Source organism: Symphodus melops (assembly GCF_947650265.1).
Source record: "Symphodus melops genome assembly, chromosome: 16".
NCBI classification, from domain to species: Eukaryota; Metazoa; Chordata; class Actinopteri; order Labriformes; family Labridae; genus Symphodus; species Symphodus melops.
Genome location: NC_136706.1, coordinates 10,740,657 through 10,758,934, shown reverse-complemented (window position 1 = coordinate 10,758,934; position 18,278 = coordinate 10,740,657). Strand labels below are relative to the sequence as shown.

The 18,278-nt window shown below is 37.8% G+C and overlaps 2 protein-coding genes across 2 annotated transcripts; one reads left to right on the top strand and one right to left on the bottom strand.

The window, feature by feature from the left end:
• The first annotated feature begins 631 nt into the window (after positions 1-631).
• Positions 632-9,346, top strand: LOC306837217 (keratin, type I cytoskeletal 18). The gene is made up of 10 exons (XM_079364779.1): positions 632-673; positions 2,232-2,506; positions 2,614-2,739; positions 3,141-3,223; positions 3,954-4,110; positions 5,356-5,520; positions 5,996-6,121; positions 7,009-7,226; positions 7,845-7,873; positions 8,697-9,346. Exons 2-10 carry the CDS (start codon positions 2,243-2,245, stop codon positions 8,810-8,812), a joined length of 1,284 nt encoding a protein of 427 aa, XP_079220905.1. The 5' UTR covers positions 632-673; positions 2,232-2,242; the 3' UTR covers positions 8,813-9,346.
• Positions 9,347-15,362: 6,016 nt separating this feature from the next.
• rbp4l (retinol binding protein 4, like) lies at positions 15,363-17,801 on the bottom strand. Its single transcript, XM_079364646.1, has 5 exons — positions 17,757-17,801; positions 17,269-17,386; positions 17,037-17,173; positions 15,955-16,067; positions 15,363-15,866 (listed from the first exon to the last, which is right to left on the bottom strand). Exons 2-5 carry the CDS (start codon positions 17,383-17,385, stop codon positions 15,643-15,645), a joined length of 591 nt encoding a protein of 196 aa, XP_079220772.1. The 5' UTR covers position 17,386; positions 17,757-17,801; the 3' UTR covers positions 15,363-15,642.
• Positions 17,802-18,278: the final 477 nt, after the last annotated feature.

Below are 18,278 nucleotides of genomic sequence, written 5' to 3'. Positions count from 1 at the left end.
AAACCCTCCTCACCTCAAATTGTGTTTCATAAGTTGTGACTTAGCGTTCATATTTGAGCTTCTGCATGTGCAACTTAACACTAGAAGGCCATCGATATCTCTGTTGACAAGAAGAGTTCCTCTGTGCTTACTTTGTCAGATTTTTGTATGGTGTATGTTATCTATGACTTTTTTAACATTACTTTTAGTTCTGAGGCCAAAGTGTTACAAACAGGCTATAGAAGCTTTTAATTGTGGGGACGATATCACAACACTGATATATGGAGAAGGTCTTCTCAGTCTTTTGTAACTGGAAACAAAAGGATAGTGTTTAAAAAAAAGAAATATTCATCAGTTCAAAATCAAGCCAACATTACAAAGTTAATCAAACAGAAAATATCTTTTGTGTGCAATTAAATCACTTTATCTGCAAACTATAAGGAAAATAGTGTCTCCGCAAAAGACGAAATAAAAAAAGCGAGCAAGTGGATTAAAGGGTCTTTTTTTAGTTTCATTAGGGAACTGGACACCTACCTTTCTAAAGACCTTCAGGTGTAGTACACACACCTCCTGTTCCGAGCTGGCTCCTCCCACTTCCTGCATACCTGTATATATGCTCACCTGTAGCATCAGCAGCACAAAGCCTCCTGTATTCCTCTGGACCTCACTGTTCCTCCACCTGAAGATAAACCTGGTGAGTACAATGTTGTTTTTGTTTACAATTATTATTTTTTCAGATGTATTTTTTATGAACACTGAAGATTTAAAATGTCATTAAACAATTTCACCTTTTTTTCTATTATAATATTTAATGGACGATATAATGAAAACATGAAGCATTGATAAAAATCAAAAGTAGAATTTGAGAAAAGTTGTACCACTTTTTCCTTTTTTTTTTTAAATTTCCTTTTTCACTTTAGTTCAAAGTTGTCATCACAGCTATCAGTGAGCTCATGAAAAGATAGTTTTAGAAAAAAGAAATGCAATGACAGTCCATTTCCTTCTGAACAAAGTGTCTCCTTGTGTCCCTGGAATTCACTCGGAATATTTTCCCGATCATTTTCCCAAACCTGTATCTTTTATCTGAACAAGGAGCTGTCTGTCTCCTGCTTACTCCTTTGTAGTGTTGTGGGAACGGTGTTGCGAGGATCAGGTGACAGAGACACAGAGAGGTTCTCTTGACCGCTAACACACAAAGGCAGGCATGCGCAAAAAACACGCACACACACACTAACACACGCACACATGCAAGGACAAAGATGCACTGTGAATATGAAATGAGGCTAATGGGAAAATTAAAACATCTTTAAATTATTCCTTTTTTTTTCAATTAGAATACAACTTTGATGAGCTTTAACCATCTAAACTCCTGAAGAATTTAACGACTCTGCAGTACACACTGAAATAAATTATATTGACTTAACCTGAAGACTCAACTTCAAATCCAAAACACAGTTAAAGTGTTTATAACAAGCTGTTTCCAGTTTGTAAAACTCAACTCCATCCTCTATCTGATAATATATATGTAGCATTTGGTGCATTCATAAAACAAAAAAGAAAAAAAAAGAAAAAAGTTATGAAAACAATAGAAACTACAAACTTTCAAAATGTTCCAGTAGACTTTCATTTGGCCATCGCAATCATTTCTTTCTTTTTCGTGTCTGTTTTAAAGGATTCCCATTAGTCTCTCCTTGAATTATAATGGGTCTTATTATTTTAGTTTTAAACTGTGTGAGAGAACTGTATGAGTGTTCTTGGTGCCTTGAAGAGCCTCTTATTCAACACTTCTGTGAGCTGATCTTATTTACATTTTGAATCTCCACCGACTGCAGTTAGGGATGCAATTGAACTGAGCTGAGATGGACAGATCTCTCGTAAAAAGTCCTTTATTTAAAGGGCTTCTTCCATCATTTTCAGCAGGCGTTCACTGGTCTTGAATATAAAGCCCTACTTTGCTTTTAAGTCTGGAAAAATACTTAGAATAAAAGACATTTGCTTGAGTGCTACACAAGAGCTTTTCTCCAGCCATATCTCATATCAAAGTAGCTTTAAGTGACTGCAGTAGTCTGGCTTTAAGAACTTATAGATTTTCCTTATGACGTGTAATTTGAACATCCATTTACTCTCCTCTCGAATAAACCCTCAGAAACTGTTATAGGTGTAACGTATGGGATTTTTCTGCTTCCTTTCTGTTTGTACAAGTTCATTAACGAAACATGGTCTGATTTTGCAGTGTTGCTTTTCCTCTTCAGAGTCGCCCATCATGGCTTCCAGCATGTCAGTGAGGAGTTTCTCCATGAGCCGTCAACCTTCCTTCTCCAGTCGTTCTCTCATGGACACCGGCCGTGCTCGCTCCAGAGCCTCTGTCTCTTTTGCCGCCGCCAGCCCGCTGAGTCGCTCAGGCTCCATCAGCCAGGATCTCAACGGGCCAACCAGCATGCAGCTTAATGGTCTCCACGGCAACAGCACCAATGAGAAGGAAGCCATGCAGAGCCTCAACAGCCGCCTGGCAAACTACCTGGACAAGGTGTGACTGCCTGATACAGACAGACAGACAGACAGACAGACAGCATGATAAGCATGATAAGCAAGCTAGAACACTCTTCTTTTTTTTAATTTCACGTCCTCTTCCAGGTGCGTTCATTGGAGCGCTCCAATGCAGACCTGGAGATGAAGATCAAGCAGTTGATGATCGACCGGATTCCTAAAGGTCACGACCTTGACTCCATGATGGCTCAAGCTCATGCTGTTGAGCAAGAGGTAGACAGTTCAATAAACAGCTCTTCTGTATGTGTGTTCATGGACAGCAGTCAATGTGATGATGACTGAAGTTATTTTACATAGACAAGACATTCATGCAAATGCTTGTATTACAGAGGTGCCTGTACTTAATCTCCGAGTTAAACTTGTACTAAAACCAAGCCTGGGTAGAGTTAATGATTGCTGTATTTTTTAAACAGTTACAGTTTAATACCACAGGAATGTGTGAACTTCTTAAAATGAAATGTATCTATTTCTGTTGTAATCATTTGTTAATCAACTATTTTATAAATATCCTTTTACTGTAACTATCATGTGTGTTTCTGAAGTATAGATTTAGGAGTAAAGATGTGGCGCATTCATTTCATTAACATTTTCCACCCCATGTTAATATTTGTTAGGTGAGGAAGAAGACCTTGGAAAATGCTCGTCTCATGTTGGAGATAGATAACGCTAAACTGGCCGCTGATGACTTCAGAATCAAGTGAGTGATTCAAGCTTACAGCATGTTTTACTGCAATGCTTGAATTCAGGTCATCTGATGTTTGATTCATGTATTGGTGGTGGCAATTTGCCTCGACAGCTTCTAACCAAGCTGTCGAGGCAAAGAAACATAATAAACATATAATATTATTATGTTTCTTCACTGTCACACATCAGTTATATTGTAAGAACTGTAATCTTTGCCATTTGTATATTTAATGGTGATTCTATGTAGATATATTGAGTTTATAATTTCTGTATATGTTTTGCATCACGTCGTTTGTATTTCTTTAAGTCGATTAATTCAGTTTTAATCCTAAAATTTGAGCGAGGGACATGGATCGCAAATTAGACAAGCGAGAAACCTGTTTACACAGCGTCTTTTTTGTTTTTTACAAATGTTCGTTGCATGCGTCATCGTGAAATAAAATCATTTATGAATTAGCATATTTAATTCTATTTTCACAGATGCAATCATAGATTTCCTACTTGTTGCTGCTTTTTTTAAAGTCTTGCCAAGTGCACAAAGATGTTTTATTGCTTTGTTTACGAAACGGAGAGATCAATGCAGGTGTTTTTCTGCATTTATATTTAAAGGTTCACTTTCTTTCTGCGTGCATCAATAAAATGTGCAACATTATCGGTCAATTTATATTGATTTGAAAAATGGGGTGAATATACACCAATGTTCTTGTTATTTTGCTACGTTTCTTTGATGTGGACTTTTCTAGGTGGGAGACTGAGATGGTGATGTGTCAGTCTGTGGAGAGAGACTGCGTCGCTCTGAAAAAGGCAAAGACAGACCACGAGCAGATTATCGCCTCTCTGAGAGGAGACTTGGACAGCTTGAAAGAAGAACTTTACTTCCTCAAGAAAAACCACGAGGAGGTAGCATGCAGGGTCCTTTAAGACTCTAAGTTATTTGGCTTCTCCATTACTCGACATTTTTCTCATCTCGTTTTCATTTTGGCCTCTCTTTCTCATTCTCCAGCCTGCCCTCACAAATAACAAGCTGTTTGATATCAGACTGACCTAATTTACTAGACCTAAGAGGCGCTTTTAACAGCTTGAGGGGTGAGCTAAGAACATGTAAGGAGCGGGTGAAAGAGAAAGTGGGGTGGTCTTATGGTTACTACAGACAAAAGGAGCAGGTGGATCTGGTTTCCTAAACCAGCTCTTTCTGTCCAATCAACTGATCAGTGGCGCTTTGCTCTAAGGGGATGAGGAACTAAGATTAACTTACCCCCTCTCCCCAAAGAAAGGATTGTTTCCCTACTTACTAAAACAAGGTGTGAATGGCATTCAAGAGATCACATTTATTAAGATAGTATATCACTATAAAAGAACTGTGTTGTAAAACACAATTTTACAAACAAACAGTTAATTTGAGCCCCAATGAGCTCCTGCAAATTCAGATGCTTTTGAACAAATATTACCGTATTATTTTGGATTTGAAGTGTTGAGTCTTTGAGGTGTATGTTGGGATTGTTTTTCTTAACTCTTTTCTGTAGACGATGAATGCCCCTTGATCTATAAACTACATGTCAGTCCTTTTTGTTTGGAAAATGGACTTGTCACAAATTGACAAAAAAAAAAGTAGCATCTCTAGGGGTTAGCTTTGAAACTAGGTCACAGTTCTTTCTCACGCCTTCCCTTCCCAAACAAGGATACGACGTGCACAAAACAGAGTAAATAATGCACTTTATTCCCCAACAATGTCTGTGATATTGTTTACTCATGTGTTAAGAGAATTACAATCATACGGCATCACATTAAATAACTGAACTATGACATGTGATACAATGTCACACATGAGAGAGTGAGAGAAGACACCCCTAGGTTGCATAAATAGAGTGTAACCTGTGTGGGTAAGATGATCTCTGCTGCATTAACTATTGATAGAAAACATTTAAATTATAAAGGTGCCCTCACATCCTCCCTGCCGGTCTGCGGTGTAGGATTTACCAAACTAATAAACGTTGTCAAACACATAGACTTTAGAATCAAGGTTTAGAATCAGGTTTGGACTGGAGGCAACATAATGCAATCTGCATATAAAGCTTGGAAGTTAAAAAAAAAAAAATCAATAATGCACCAGTACTGTACAAGTAAGCTGTTTCTCCTCTCTGAAAGGAATTGGAGCAGATGAGGTCTCGTATTGCTCGGGATGAGGTGAATGTGGAGGTGGACTCTGCCAGCGGACCTGAACTGGGAACCATCCTGTCTGATCTGCGCTCCCAGTATGAGGGAATTGTCAAGAAGAACAAGGATCAAGCAGAGCAGTGGTACCGCAAGAAGGTGTGAGAAAATACTACAACGTCCTTTTTATGACAATGACTATTTTCTCCAAACCTCTGATTCACTGAAACGTGAAACAAATTTAAGATTGTGTCAATAAGCGATTTCTTTTCAGTTTATGCATCACTAGCCCATTAATCATTTAAAACGTACCTCTCAATTTCAAAGAAGATAAGGTTGCTTTACTTTAAAGGACATAAACCTAAAACCTCACATTCAAGTAGCTCAGACTACTGTACAGAGTGATTGGCAATATTTTCATTGAAGATTGCAGAAATGATTCATCCATTTTCACAATGTTTGCAGATTGTGTTTGTAGAGTAAGCCTGTGCAAGTTGTAACAGAGTTTGTGTCAAATGGCACTAGGTAAGAAAAACACTGTATTCTGAAAAACAGTAGCACTTGTGTCATTGAAAACATGTATAAAAACAAAATAGGGTACAGTGTTTGCATTTGATGTCCTATTTGTGTGCAGCTGGAGACAGTGCAGAACGAGGTGAAGGAGAACAACGAGGCTCTGAGAGGAGCTCAAAGCGAGCTGGTAGAGAGGCAACGCTTCCTGCAGAACCTGGAGGTGGAGCTGGAGAGTCTGCACAAACAGGTGAGCTGCTGCTGCACCTGACAAGTGGAGGATAAAGATCACATAAACACGCCGATCCATGTTCAGAATAGAAAATCTACACAAGGCATGCAGTGCCAGAAAGATTTAATGAGAGCTGTTAGAGCATGACATGGTTGTGTTTTGGATTAAAATATTGCTGGAGCTATGCAAACAAATCTAAGACACAGAAGGCTGTGCAAACATTGAAAACCACATTTTAAGACGTGGTTATTAACTTTTCACAAAAGCCCTGTATCATGAGAACATGGCTCTGGTTTTATAAAAAGACTTTAGTGATGACCATATAGAAAACTCGGCAGATGTTCATATTCCCTCTAAACCCCATTTTCTCTTTGTGCACATTAATGCTTCTTCATCACGTCAGTGTCTGGGAAGAACTCTTCTGGATTTTTCACTTCTAATCCTGTGTTGACAGTAAACATATTCCTCCACACTGATCCAGCCATTCAACAACATCCTGGATTCAGTTGCTAAATTGTATGGGGGTTAGTTTCGGTAGGGAGATGGGTAATCCTGTCTGAGCAGCGATTGTTTGTTTTGGATGCCAAGGCCTTATCAGTCCACAGGTATTTGTTGATAATGGTTATCGGGGACATTTCAGACATAGGAGACAATGAGGTTGAAAAGCCTGAATTTTTTTTATACCAGGAAGCCTGAATCATCCCTTCACTGCACAGTGAATACACTACAGCCGGTATAAACACTGTGATGTTGGGTAAATGCTTGAAATCACAGAATTATGGTTAATTTGGGGACATTTCTTGGAAAGAGTTGTTCCTGTACCCAATACCATGCATACTAAGATGATATCAACGCTATTAGAATAATAGTCAAATCTCTATTCTTTTCTTGTTTCCCCTCCTCAGATAGCTGCACTGGAAGGTAACCTGGGTGAAGCAAGTCATAAATACTCTGGTGAGATGGAGCGGCTGCAGAACACCCTGAGCCAGATGGAGGAAGACCTCTCCCAGCTCAGGCTGGACATGCAACGTACCAAGACTGACTATGAGCAGCTTCTCCGCATCAAGCAAAACCTGGAGATGGAGATTGCCACCTACAGGCGTCTGCTGGAGGGAGAGGAAACGTGAGATTTTAACAATACTGAAAGAAATTTGGGGTTTCTCAATGTTAAAGTCAGGTTAACCACAATATTAATTTTATTTCCATACTCGTTTTACTAAATGTTTTACTTTTTATCCACTGAGGTATTTGCCTTGAAGTGTTGGAATCATCTATCATCATCATCATTTAAGAACAGTCATGTCATTAGTTTCCTGTATATCCAATATTTAAGTCAAAAGGCTTTGAACAAGATGTTAAAATCAATATGACTCCTTAAGCTGGCAGCAGCTTGATTGTTTTGCTTAGCTCGAATACTAAATCAGAAGCAAACTGTGGTTGGCTCGGTCCAAACTTAAAAGAAAACTCTATTTTCCTGCTTGATTTCAATTTTTTCACACATCAGCTAAGAGGTATTAAATGTAAAATAGTAAACCTAAGGGTTAGGCAAGCGATTTCCCCCCTCTTGATTCTAAGGCTAACTGGCTGATTGCTCGAGCCTCATATAAACGGCACCCTTACTGTACAATCTTGAGAATGCCGTTGATTTTCTCACCTAAATCTGGGCACAAAAAAGTTATGATATACATCTATCTTTTCAAGTATATTTAAACAAAGTTCTTGGTTTCCTTTTGCTCTTCAGAGTCAAGGAAGTTGTTCCCCCACCAAAAAGTGAGTACATTACTTTTTTATTCTTTTCAATGTAATAGATATTTACTTTTAACATGTTAGATCACAGCCTGATAAGACCAAAGGAGGAAAAGGGTTACTAAAAGCTTATTTAACCTAACCTTATATGGATCTAGTAGTAGAAATGTGTCGGTGTTGTAGTGCAGAGTGCAGACAGACACAGGCACAATAGATTTTCTTTCAAACATACCCATGAGGTGTGGGCCTAATGGCTCTTACGCCAACCATAAAAACAATGCAAACACTGCTAATAGCCAGCATCCTGCAAAAACAACAGTAGGTGTAAAAACATTTATCCTTATGTTGTAATTGACTGAACTCCTACTGACTCATGCTTAGGGATTATCAAACTGCAAGGTGTTATGAACATGTTCAACTTCATCTTGCAACATTTAAAGAGCAAACGCATCACCGAATGAGACGGTAAAGTCCTCCACCTGACAGGGAAGTTGAATAGTCAAAGCAGTTTGTACAAAACAGATGTTACTGTATTAGTGGGAAGTGCACACAGTTCTTTATTGAAAAAAATGTTGAGACATGATGTTGGAATAAATTCATTATGGTAGACTTAAAACTGTATTTCATTTTCTTCCATCTTTTTGCTTTGCTTGTTTTTATTTGCATCGTTTCTAAAAAGCTTGTTGTAAAATGATTTGCTCAATACTGATTTCTTTAAGTTGTTTAATCTCTGTCTTTCCTCCAACATTTCATCTTTTGTTAGTAAACCCATCTCATCTCCCTCAGTAGTTAGTCTTTTAATGGCTCATAAATCACACCTAATCTCGTCCTTTCTTGTTCTGTGCAGAAGAGCCAGATGTTCGCACCAGGAAGATTGTGAAGGTAGTGACTCAGACAATGGTCAACGGCAAAGTGGTGGATGAATCCAGTGAGGTGGAGCAGATCGAGGAGACCAAGAAGTAAATCCAGGAAGGAGGAACTGAAGACTAAAAAATCCAGATGTAGCTGAAAATGACTCATGGATGAGCAGGGTGAGGGGTTTGAAAAATGACTAGTGTCAGATTATTACACATACTCTAACTGTGGAAGCTTATTTGGAGCATCATCTATTCTTGTATTGTTATTTGGAGATTTTGGGGGGCATTAATTGGCTATGACTTGTTTCTGTTCTGTTTTTAGAAAACATGTTTTCCCACAGTTGACGTACAAGTTACGATTTGATATATTAGAGAAATGCTACATTTAAACCCTCTGCCCAGCACTGCTGTACTAGCTTTGCATGCTTACAATAGAGTTGTGTGTGTGTTTGTGTATGTGTGGGTTTGTGTATAAGCAACTAATTAGTCATCTTTCAACTATTTTACTAACAAAATGCTGTCGTTAAAGGATATTTTTTTCTTACTGTGGAAAAGTTTAGTTTTCTTTCGTGATACATCCTTTAGGTCATTTTACAAGAATATAATTGTATTTGCTGTTTTGTGTGTGTACTCTGAATAAAGTTTCTTATCTCCATGTCATGCCTTTACTTTTATGTTTTACAGTTTTTTTTTTTAATACACAATATATTTAAACATAGTTATACTTTTCTGGGGGTTTTATATATACTGTATATCTTATATAATGCTGACCATTGATCTTTGCTTGTGCATTCGATTGTTGGCTCCGTGTCTTTGCATGTGATATCTGATGAGTGAGGTAACATTACAGTAAGTGTCATGTTAATTTGATGAATTACTAAAGGTCCAGGCTTGTCAGTTAATAAGGGGTAATGCATCTGTTATCGACGAGAACAACGGGAGAGCGGGTATTGTCTGAATTGTATAACAGTGTTTTATTCAGTGGCAATGTGTGGAATGAATTCTAATTAAGCTGACCTGTTAGCAATGTGCAACTCCATAAATGATGGATAGAATTTGGTTCTCTGACATTAATAATTTTTTCGATCATTAAATAGATCTTTAACTTGCCTTGCAGACAGCCTCTGTCTTGACTTGCAGACAGCCTCAAGTGGACACTCAAAGAACTGCAGGTTCTGCATTGGCTTCATTTTTTTTTTAACACCAAATGTTGCTCGCTTTTAACACAGATAAGTAAAAATTCAATGCAAAATATTATGGGATAAAGTACAAAAACACACTTTGCATTTATATAAAACATTTGGAATAATAAGTTGCCATAGTCACAGCAACCTTTTTTTATGATGAATGTTGCAATCATGCTAAAATCCAGATAGTTTCTTTTTCTGAAATTTTAAATTGCATTGATATATTATCTACAGCAAAAACACATTTTACTTTACTTTGTCATGTTTCTTGATCGAAACATCGTACGGATTTCTTTATGATCAAACTAATGGTTATAAACCATAGCTTTACCATTGTGTGGAGGATGTGAAGCCTTCTGAAGGCAGAGTGGACAAATCTGCTGGAATGAAGACTAGGAGTGATGTCATGTCTCTATCAGACTAACTTATTTTGCAGGTTTTTATTATATATATATATATATATATATATATAAACAAAAAGATTTGTTTTGGGGCTTTTCACATCTTTATTCTACAAACAGGACGGCGGAGAGAGCCAGAAACCAAGCAGAGAGAGTGGCTCAATGACAAAAGGAGCCACAGGTTGGACCGGAACCCAGTCCGCCCGCCCAGAGAACCACGGCCCTCTAACATGGTGAGCATGCACACACACCACACCATCATCGGCCCATTATATCGTTTTAAAGGGATATTACTGTCATGAGACAAATGTGTTAGTTTTACCTGATGGAATGTCGATTTGTTTTTAAATGTAAGAGAGATAATCCTGAATGAGTGATTGTGAAGTTTTTACACGCACAGGTTTATCTCTGAGTTGGTTACATAATGGTAGAAGGGTGCAGTCACTCATATAAAGACACATTAAAGGATTTTCTTTCCCCCTGCTCCACTTGAGAGTAAAAATGTGACTCTTTATCCACTGATCCCTTAATAAGCACCTACTCTCTGGAGCTACACACTTCGTCTTGGCATAAAAGGCCCACAGTGACTTTAAGCAAACCCTGTTTTTTAAGGTCAAAAACTCTTGAAAGGGGTCAGCACGCCCAAAAAAGATGATTAAAAAATCAAAAATATAAGGAAACAAAATGGACCAGGAATAAACAGGTATGTGAAATTACAAGATGTTATCGATATTGATGTGGGAAAGAAAAAATGAAGATACATTTGGTGGCTTTAAATCAAATCAAAATGCTACAAAGCAAGTTCTTGCAATTTGCATTTGTTGTTTCTCGTTGTTTACTGATCGAACAGAATGAAAATAGTTTTCCAGCAGAACACAAAAATAAGACATGAAGACTCCGCCTGAATGACAGACAGGCCTTCTCATCATTCAAAGAGGCTGTGGTTTTAAAACCCAACATCAAACTTTTTTTAATCTTGAGATTAAAAGTAATAAAAAGCAAACAAAGGAAACGTTCCTGTCCGAGTTCTGTGCAGAGAAGTTGAATGTGAGCAGTGAAAAAAACTGCTGACTCGAGCCTCAGGTTATCCTCTTGAGCTTCCCTTCCCCAGGCAAAGTTTGTTTACTGAGCTGTTCGCTAGATTTATCAAGACCCCTGACAGATTCACACTTGGGCTACTTAAAAGAGTCATAAAAAGCGAGACAGACAGTCAGATGAGTCAGGGGGAGCCAAACAGAGAGACGGGAACAAAGTAGGCAAGTAAATATTTGGACAAACAGAAGGCTGGCAGGAATGTCTCACTCTGGTGCCCCGTGATCATTGTAACAGTCATTAAACCTCAGCAGCTTTTATGGTTTAATTACTACATTTACAATCCAGGTGCCCATGACATAATGTAAAGGTATATATTTAGTGAAATAAGCACGCCCTCTGTCCCTTCTTTGAAAGAACTATTTCCCTCAAGCGGAAAATATTTCTGCAATAAAAATTAATGAGCTATTAACCCTCCAAAAAAGGTCATACATTTAGTGTTTTTAAAGGGACAGTACGAGTTGAATCTGCATATAATACTTCAGTCAGGATCCCTTTGTCCAGTAAATGACTTTATTGCAATTATATATATTTGGCGGTGTGGCTCTGTCTGGGATCTCCCTGCCCTCCCACAAAGCATTAAGCAGGAACAGCACACATTCCTGTCCTTCTCGTGTATGCTGTTCAAGGAAAGCTTTAAGGCAAGGAGATAAGCAACAAACCCAAACAGAGCAAGCATCAATGACAAGCATGTAATTGATTAAGTCAGGACAGCATAAAAGGAGGAGCTGGGGGCTGGGGTGAAGGAGGGTTGTAAATGCAGCTTGCAGAGGGAGCAGCAAAAGTAGGCAGGCTAGAGCAGTTTAAATAAGGCTTGAAATTCAATATGCTCTAAATTAAGATGCAGACAGATATAAAACACAGACACTAGTTCCTAAAGCAAAGAAAGTGCATCAATAACTACATGAATGGTCTCTCTTAGACTACATAGAGTTTAACGAATCTTTTGTATCTTAGAGAGCGGCCCGCTGATGTTATCAGTTTCTTGCATTTGTGTTGTTCACGGTGCAACAGGTTTTGTTCGATAATCACTAAAGGAGATGCATGACTTTCAGAAGAAAATGCTGCAATCCATTTAAAAACCTCACAAGCACATTTTAGCAGCACAATAAAGAATCCATCTGAAAGTACATGAAACATTAAATTAATGTGAAAAAGAGATATAGTGAAATATTCTCTTTCTATATTCTTTCTTTGACTGTTTGCTCTTGTATTTCCCATCTTGTTTGTCAGTTATTAAGTGGCTGTATACGAAACACTGTATAATAAAATGTTATGTTCAACTTTGTTCAGGTTTGCTTTCCCTGTCGAGCAGGCGTATGGAATCTTGGAGTGTCTTCAATTCAAAGACGGCAGCTAAAGTACACAGGCAGTCATCTTTCTGATCTCCTTCTTGGACTAAAACAGAAACTAGAAATAGAGGGAAGAAGAAAGACGACAGATGAGCAGGAGACACACAGATTAGTGGCTTAAACGGTCTGGTAATGTTTAAAAAACAAGCACACATTTATGTATTCTCCATGTTTAGACACAGCTGCATTTAGAGGCTTACATCCAAAAACAGCTCTGTCATATTTTCTTTTCTTCTTTCTTGTATTGTCTGAGTGACAGTATGACATTTTAAGAGTACAACAGAAATCCCCTCAGTCAGATCAAATCTCATCCCCACCCAATACAACACAGACAAGACCACAAAAGAACCAATTATCTCTCAGCGCCCAACAGTCTCAATGACTTCACTCGTTTATTCGATTAATGACACTGAGGTACCAACATGAAGCAGTCCATCAAATTTATGCTCATGTCACTTTTAATTTGTTTTTCTCTTTGGCTTTAGATCCTGTGATGACTTGTTTTTTAATACCCCTGTGGGAAGCTCCAAAAATACACCCGAGACAAAACACGTAAAACACTGGAGAGAGACTCATAAGAGATATTAGAAAGTAATGTAGCACACTTTACATTATAACTTTAAGACTGCATGTATGAATCAGTGGATTAGAAGGGCTCATAATTAATTGTCACTATGGTGATAAGGTGAGATTCATTGATTGAAAATCTATTTCAATGAACGTTAATCAAATAAGTAGCAATAATAAAAATGACTTTACATCATTACAAAATGCCATAAAAAAATTATTTCAAAACCAATGCAAGTAAAACATGTTGCACTTTTTTTTTTTTAAATGTTGGATGTGGTTTGACTGCACCCTAGTGGACAGATCTTCACAATGTACAAATATGTGAAACACATTGATGCAAAGGCAACTGTAACTGTTTAAATATAGATTTGATAAAGTCACCTCAGATAAAAGACAAACAAATGTGTAACACAAATGTCTACAGTGTGTCAAAAAATAAATTAAACATATCTTAATGATTAACAGCGAACTCTTACAATATTGTAATGTACATGTGATATGTCTTCTTTAAAAATAGATGTATTTTTCAATGTACACACTTGTTTATGGGCCTTTTGGAGTACACCTGTGTGACATTTAGAGGTGGTTTGGTGTAACACATTTGAAGAATCATTGGGGTTCAGTTTCTTCAGCCTTTAGTGTGTTAACCCCTAATTTTGGCATACAGACATGAAGTTTTAAGTGTGAGCCTCACACCCAAACAGATAAATGCACTTATACTCTCATCTCAGTCTGTTATACAGTATGTGAAAGCAGTCGGACTTCCTAACAGAATACATGTTACTTGTTCATGTTTGTATTCTGGTGATCTTTTTGTTTTGTTACTTAATTCAAATTATGTAAATTACTCGCATTCAACTACAAAAGGATGTCTTTGAAGCTAAAAAAAGTGTGGGTTACCATAACAACTATGACAGGCATGTCAACTCCAGTCAAATAATTTGGTACAGACAACAAATTCCAAATTGCCTGAAGCCACTGAAACACTTCTGATAATTATTAGGATAATTGATTGTGTCATTTCCAGTAAGGCCAAAAAGCGGATCCCATCAGAGGTAAGCTAGTTTAAAGACAGACTAACTGGAGCTTTGAGTCGCTAACCTTTGGATATGCGTTGTCCTGCCAAAAAGATTACCCACAATCCCCTGCTGACATTAACATTTCATTTGTATGATACTTCTTCAAATGAAATCCAACATGTTTAAATACAATTTATTTTTGTATTGTTTAGCGCTGTCAGGTATGATTTAATATATATTATCTTAATAACTTTAAAACAAAGTGTTTTATTAATCAAATCGGTATTACAATTATTACTTTATTAAGTTTAATAACATTTGTGTTGTAGATTAATAAACTCCACTCTACTTCTTTTTCTTCACCTTTGTGCCTCGGATGTGAAACTGAAAAAGTCCTTTTTATTTCACTTGTTATGTTGTCCTCCATGAAGTTAGCCAGGACATCAGGTGTATTGTAATGATTTGCAATAAGGAATGTAATAGGTGTTCACACATTGCCTACAGTGTGTAGCATAACATCAACATGGTTACATAGGATTACAGGTGCCCAGCTTGCTATTCTTATTCTTTTTCTCAGTTAATGACATTTAATGTTTTCAGGGATGTCACATTAAATAAATATTTGCTGTCCAAGAGAGATGTGGACTAAGAAACTTTGTGATATGACCCTTGACCCCCAGAAGTAGCTAAGTGGTGTAACAGTAGATTTAGTGTAATAGGACTAAAGTCTCTGAACATCATGCCACCTGTAAGCCTGTTTCTGCTCAGTGGGTATTGTGTTGGGTTTGGCTGCATTCCCCTGAGCTCAGGACGGATCACAGCTACTACACAGCTAGTGCAACATGTTTTCAAGCCTGCAACTTTTGACACATATAAACACCAGTAAACACAGTGTTTTTTTCCCCTGGAGTACCTGTTGGTTTTTTTTATGCAGGTTAAACTGTATAATTTTAAAGCTCATGTTTTTAACGAGGACTTAAACAACATAAGATTTTGCAACCCCCCAAATAATCCATAATATTTGGTTACAAAAACATTTTTAATTAACTTTTTTATTTTCGTAAAACACAACAGTAGCAGTAAAACATTCCTTGACAAACAGTGGATGTACAGAGAGTGGTAGAGGAAGAAATGGATAATAAAAAACATTTGCAAATTGTGGTAATTCTGGTTTTTCATTGCAAACCATCCCTGTTACATGCAGACCTTCTGTCACATATATTCTCTAATGTTCTCTCCTTTAAGCCTCCTTTACTGCAACCAGCTGGCTTTCTCCACTTCACACTCTCCTCATTCTCTTCTCCTCTCTCTCTCTTTAGCAGGCTCCAGACTGCAGGACAGGCTGAAACTCTCCCACCATGCAGATTTCCTCCTGTTTCTGACGGACGATGCGCTGCATGGCTGGCGGCAGACCACGGGGGTTCCTTGAGAAGATGATGGCATAGCCGTCTTCGCAGCTTCCGTCTTCCTTCAGAGTGCGGCAGGCGTAGGTGATTGCATAGTTGTCATAGTCTGTGTCGATCACCCAGTAGTTGTCACCTGGTTAGGAGGAAAGTGCACAGTTAGTTGTTGTGGTGAGGAATGAAGAGATTTAAGAGGAATAAAGGTAAATTAGTGCACATCTGACCTCCACTGGACAGGTAGGTTGCCAGTCCCTGGTAGTTCATGAACATCTTGCCAGGGGTAGTAGGGTCAGGGACGGTATACTGGGCAGCCATATCAGCACACACAACCCAGAAGCTGCAACATTACAACCCAAATAGTGTTAAAACAAAAAACAAAACAATTCTTCAGGTCAATTTTTGTGGCTGTTCCAGATGATCTTTCTTCACTGCAAAGCGGACACAAAAGTTGACAACAAAGCTGAGTAGCTCTTTCTGGCAGACCAGACTTTTGTCCAAGGTCATTATTTCCTCTCTTTTTTTTTTTTTTTTTTGAGGCTTATATAGTGGTCTGTAGGTCTGTACAGTTAATGCAAGTTAATGTTGGCTTAAAGCTGCATGTAAAACTGCTGCATATCACACAGCTAATTTCAAGGTTTCCTTTTAAAACTTTAGACAATGAGTAACACTGTGGGAAGCTGAGGCTTCAGTGCGCTGATTCCTGTTCTTGTTGTTTTCTTTGGTTACAACACTTTCTTGAAAGAAAATAACGTATTTGATTACCTGAAAACCAGGATTACTGGAATTGGACTCATTATTAATTAGATCTTCCTGTTTCTACAGAATCCATAAAACACTGAAAACAACACCTGTCTTTATAGTGTAATTTTTAAGTCGCAAAGCTCACATATTCTCTCATACAAATAAGAGATCCAAGGAAATTCAAGGCCAGGTCATGAGCACTTAAATCAGCTGATGTTCTTAAATGTGTTTGTAAAAGAATACCTAAGCCCACATTCCTATGTAAAACCCACTTCTGCTTTTCTTCCTAATCCTCGATAATCCAGGGAAAACTCAGTTTATAGCAAACGCTGGCAAGAATGTGCTTCTATAAAATTATACCTGTTCCTAGCTAAAATCATCTTGGGTCTTGGTTGTGATTCTTGACAAGGACCCTGCATGGCACCATCTCTAAATGCTGACTGCTGTTGATCCATCCAGGTCTCAGTGTCAAGAAGGTCTCTGTGACCCTTTGACCTAATAAGGAGGGGATTTAAAATGACCATAACCTGCTCGCTCTGCTTTTGCTTTTCATTTATTTACTCACCCAAACAGAGTGACACGTCCTTTGGACGAGGCAACCATGGAGCCGTCGTCATCAATGGTGTACTCAGCTGAGATGTTGTCCTGCAGGAACAGGCCTTCTGGATCTTTCTTCTGCAGTGCGTACCACTTTCCTACATACTGCCATGAAAAGACAGAAAGTCTTATTTGAAATGATTTACTTTTTAGATTTTGAGATTGCAGTTTAAGTGTTTATGTAGTTCATTTTAACTCACCCTCTTGGGGTCAAAGTCTTTCTTGACTGTGAAGCTGTCAACAACACAAGAGGCAGAAAAAGTGCGCTCTACACAGGACAGAATGACCAGCAGCAGGGCCAGTTTAGAGGATCCCATTCTATGATCAACATAAAAAAAATTATTAGACGAAGACGGGGACTTTGTATTATTTCTTTTTTAGTATTTTTAAAAAAAAACAGTATGGGACAGAAATAGTTTTGCAATACTCTCAACAATCCCTTATCGTCTATAAATGCATGAACAACATATTGTAGAATTTGATACTGGAAAAATAAACAACCAATCACATGCTGAACAACCAGAGTTGTCTTGTTAAAATGTCTTCAAACTGTAACACAACAGCGTAGGTCAGGGATATCATGACAAAGGCTGACTGAACAGAAAGTTTACATCTCTCGCAAAACATATCTCAAATAATCTGCTGATAACTTCTTTAAAGCATAGAAGCATAAACTGTAGTGTCTTACCTGTTTTAGATTAGAGATGTGATGGTAGATGTTATTGTTTGTTTTTGGTGATCCACCAGAATGGGTTCTGCTTTCCGTGACAGCCTTTATATACACGCTCCTCAGACAAGCTTACGACTAATTTTCATTGCTTGGAACTAAATAAGGTGCTTAAAGCTAGAGGTAATCCTGTTGGGTTGAAATCCTTACTGTAAGCTGGCTTCTGCGTTCAAACCTACCCAAGAGTTACAATCAAAACAATTAGACCTTTATGTAACTGACTGGAAACACAATGAAACACATGTTTACATGTTAGTGGTTAAACATAAGCTAAATTTGAAAGCATGGAAAGCGTATGCAAACAATAAATAAAGGATAGGATTTATTTTTTCTAAATTGAAGGAAACAGCAAAACAGATCTTCAGGGGGCACATGGAAAATCTGGTATTTGTATTTTTTAGCTGACGTTAGATCAGACAAAAAACAACAACAACTGTGATGCACCATATTTAAATCCTATAACATAACAGTACAGGCAGTGTT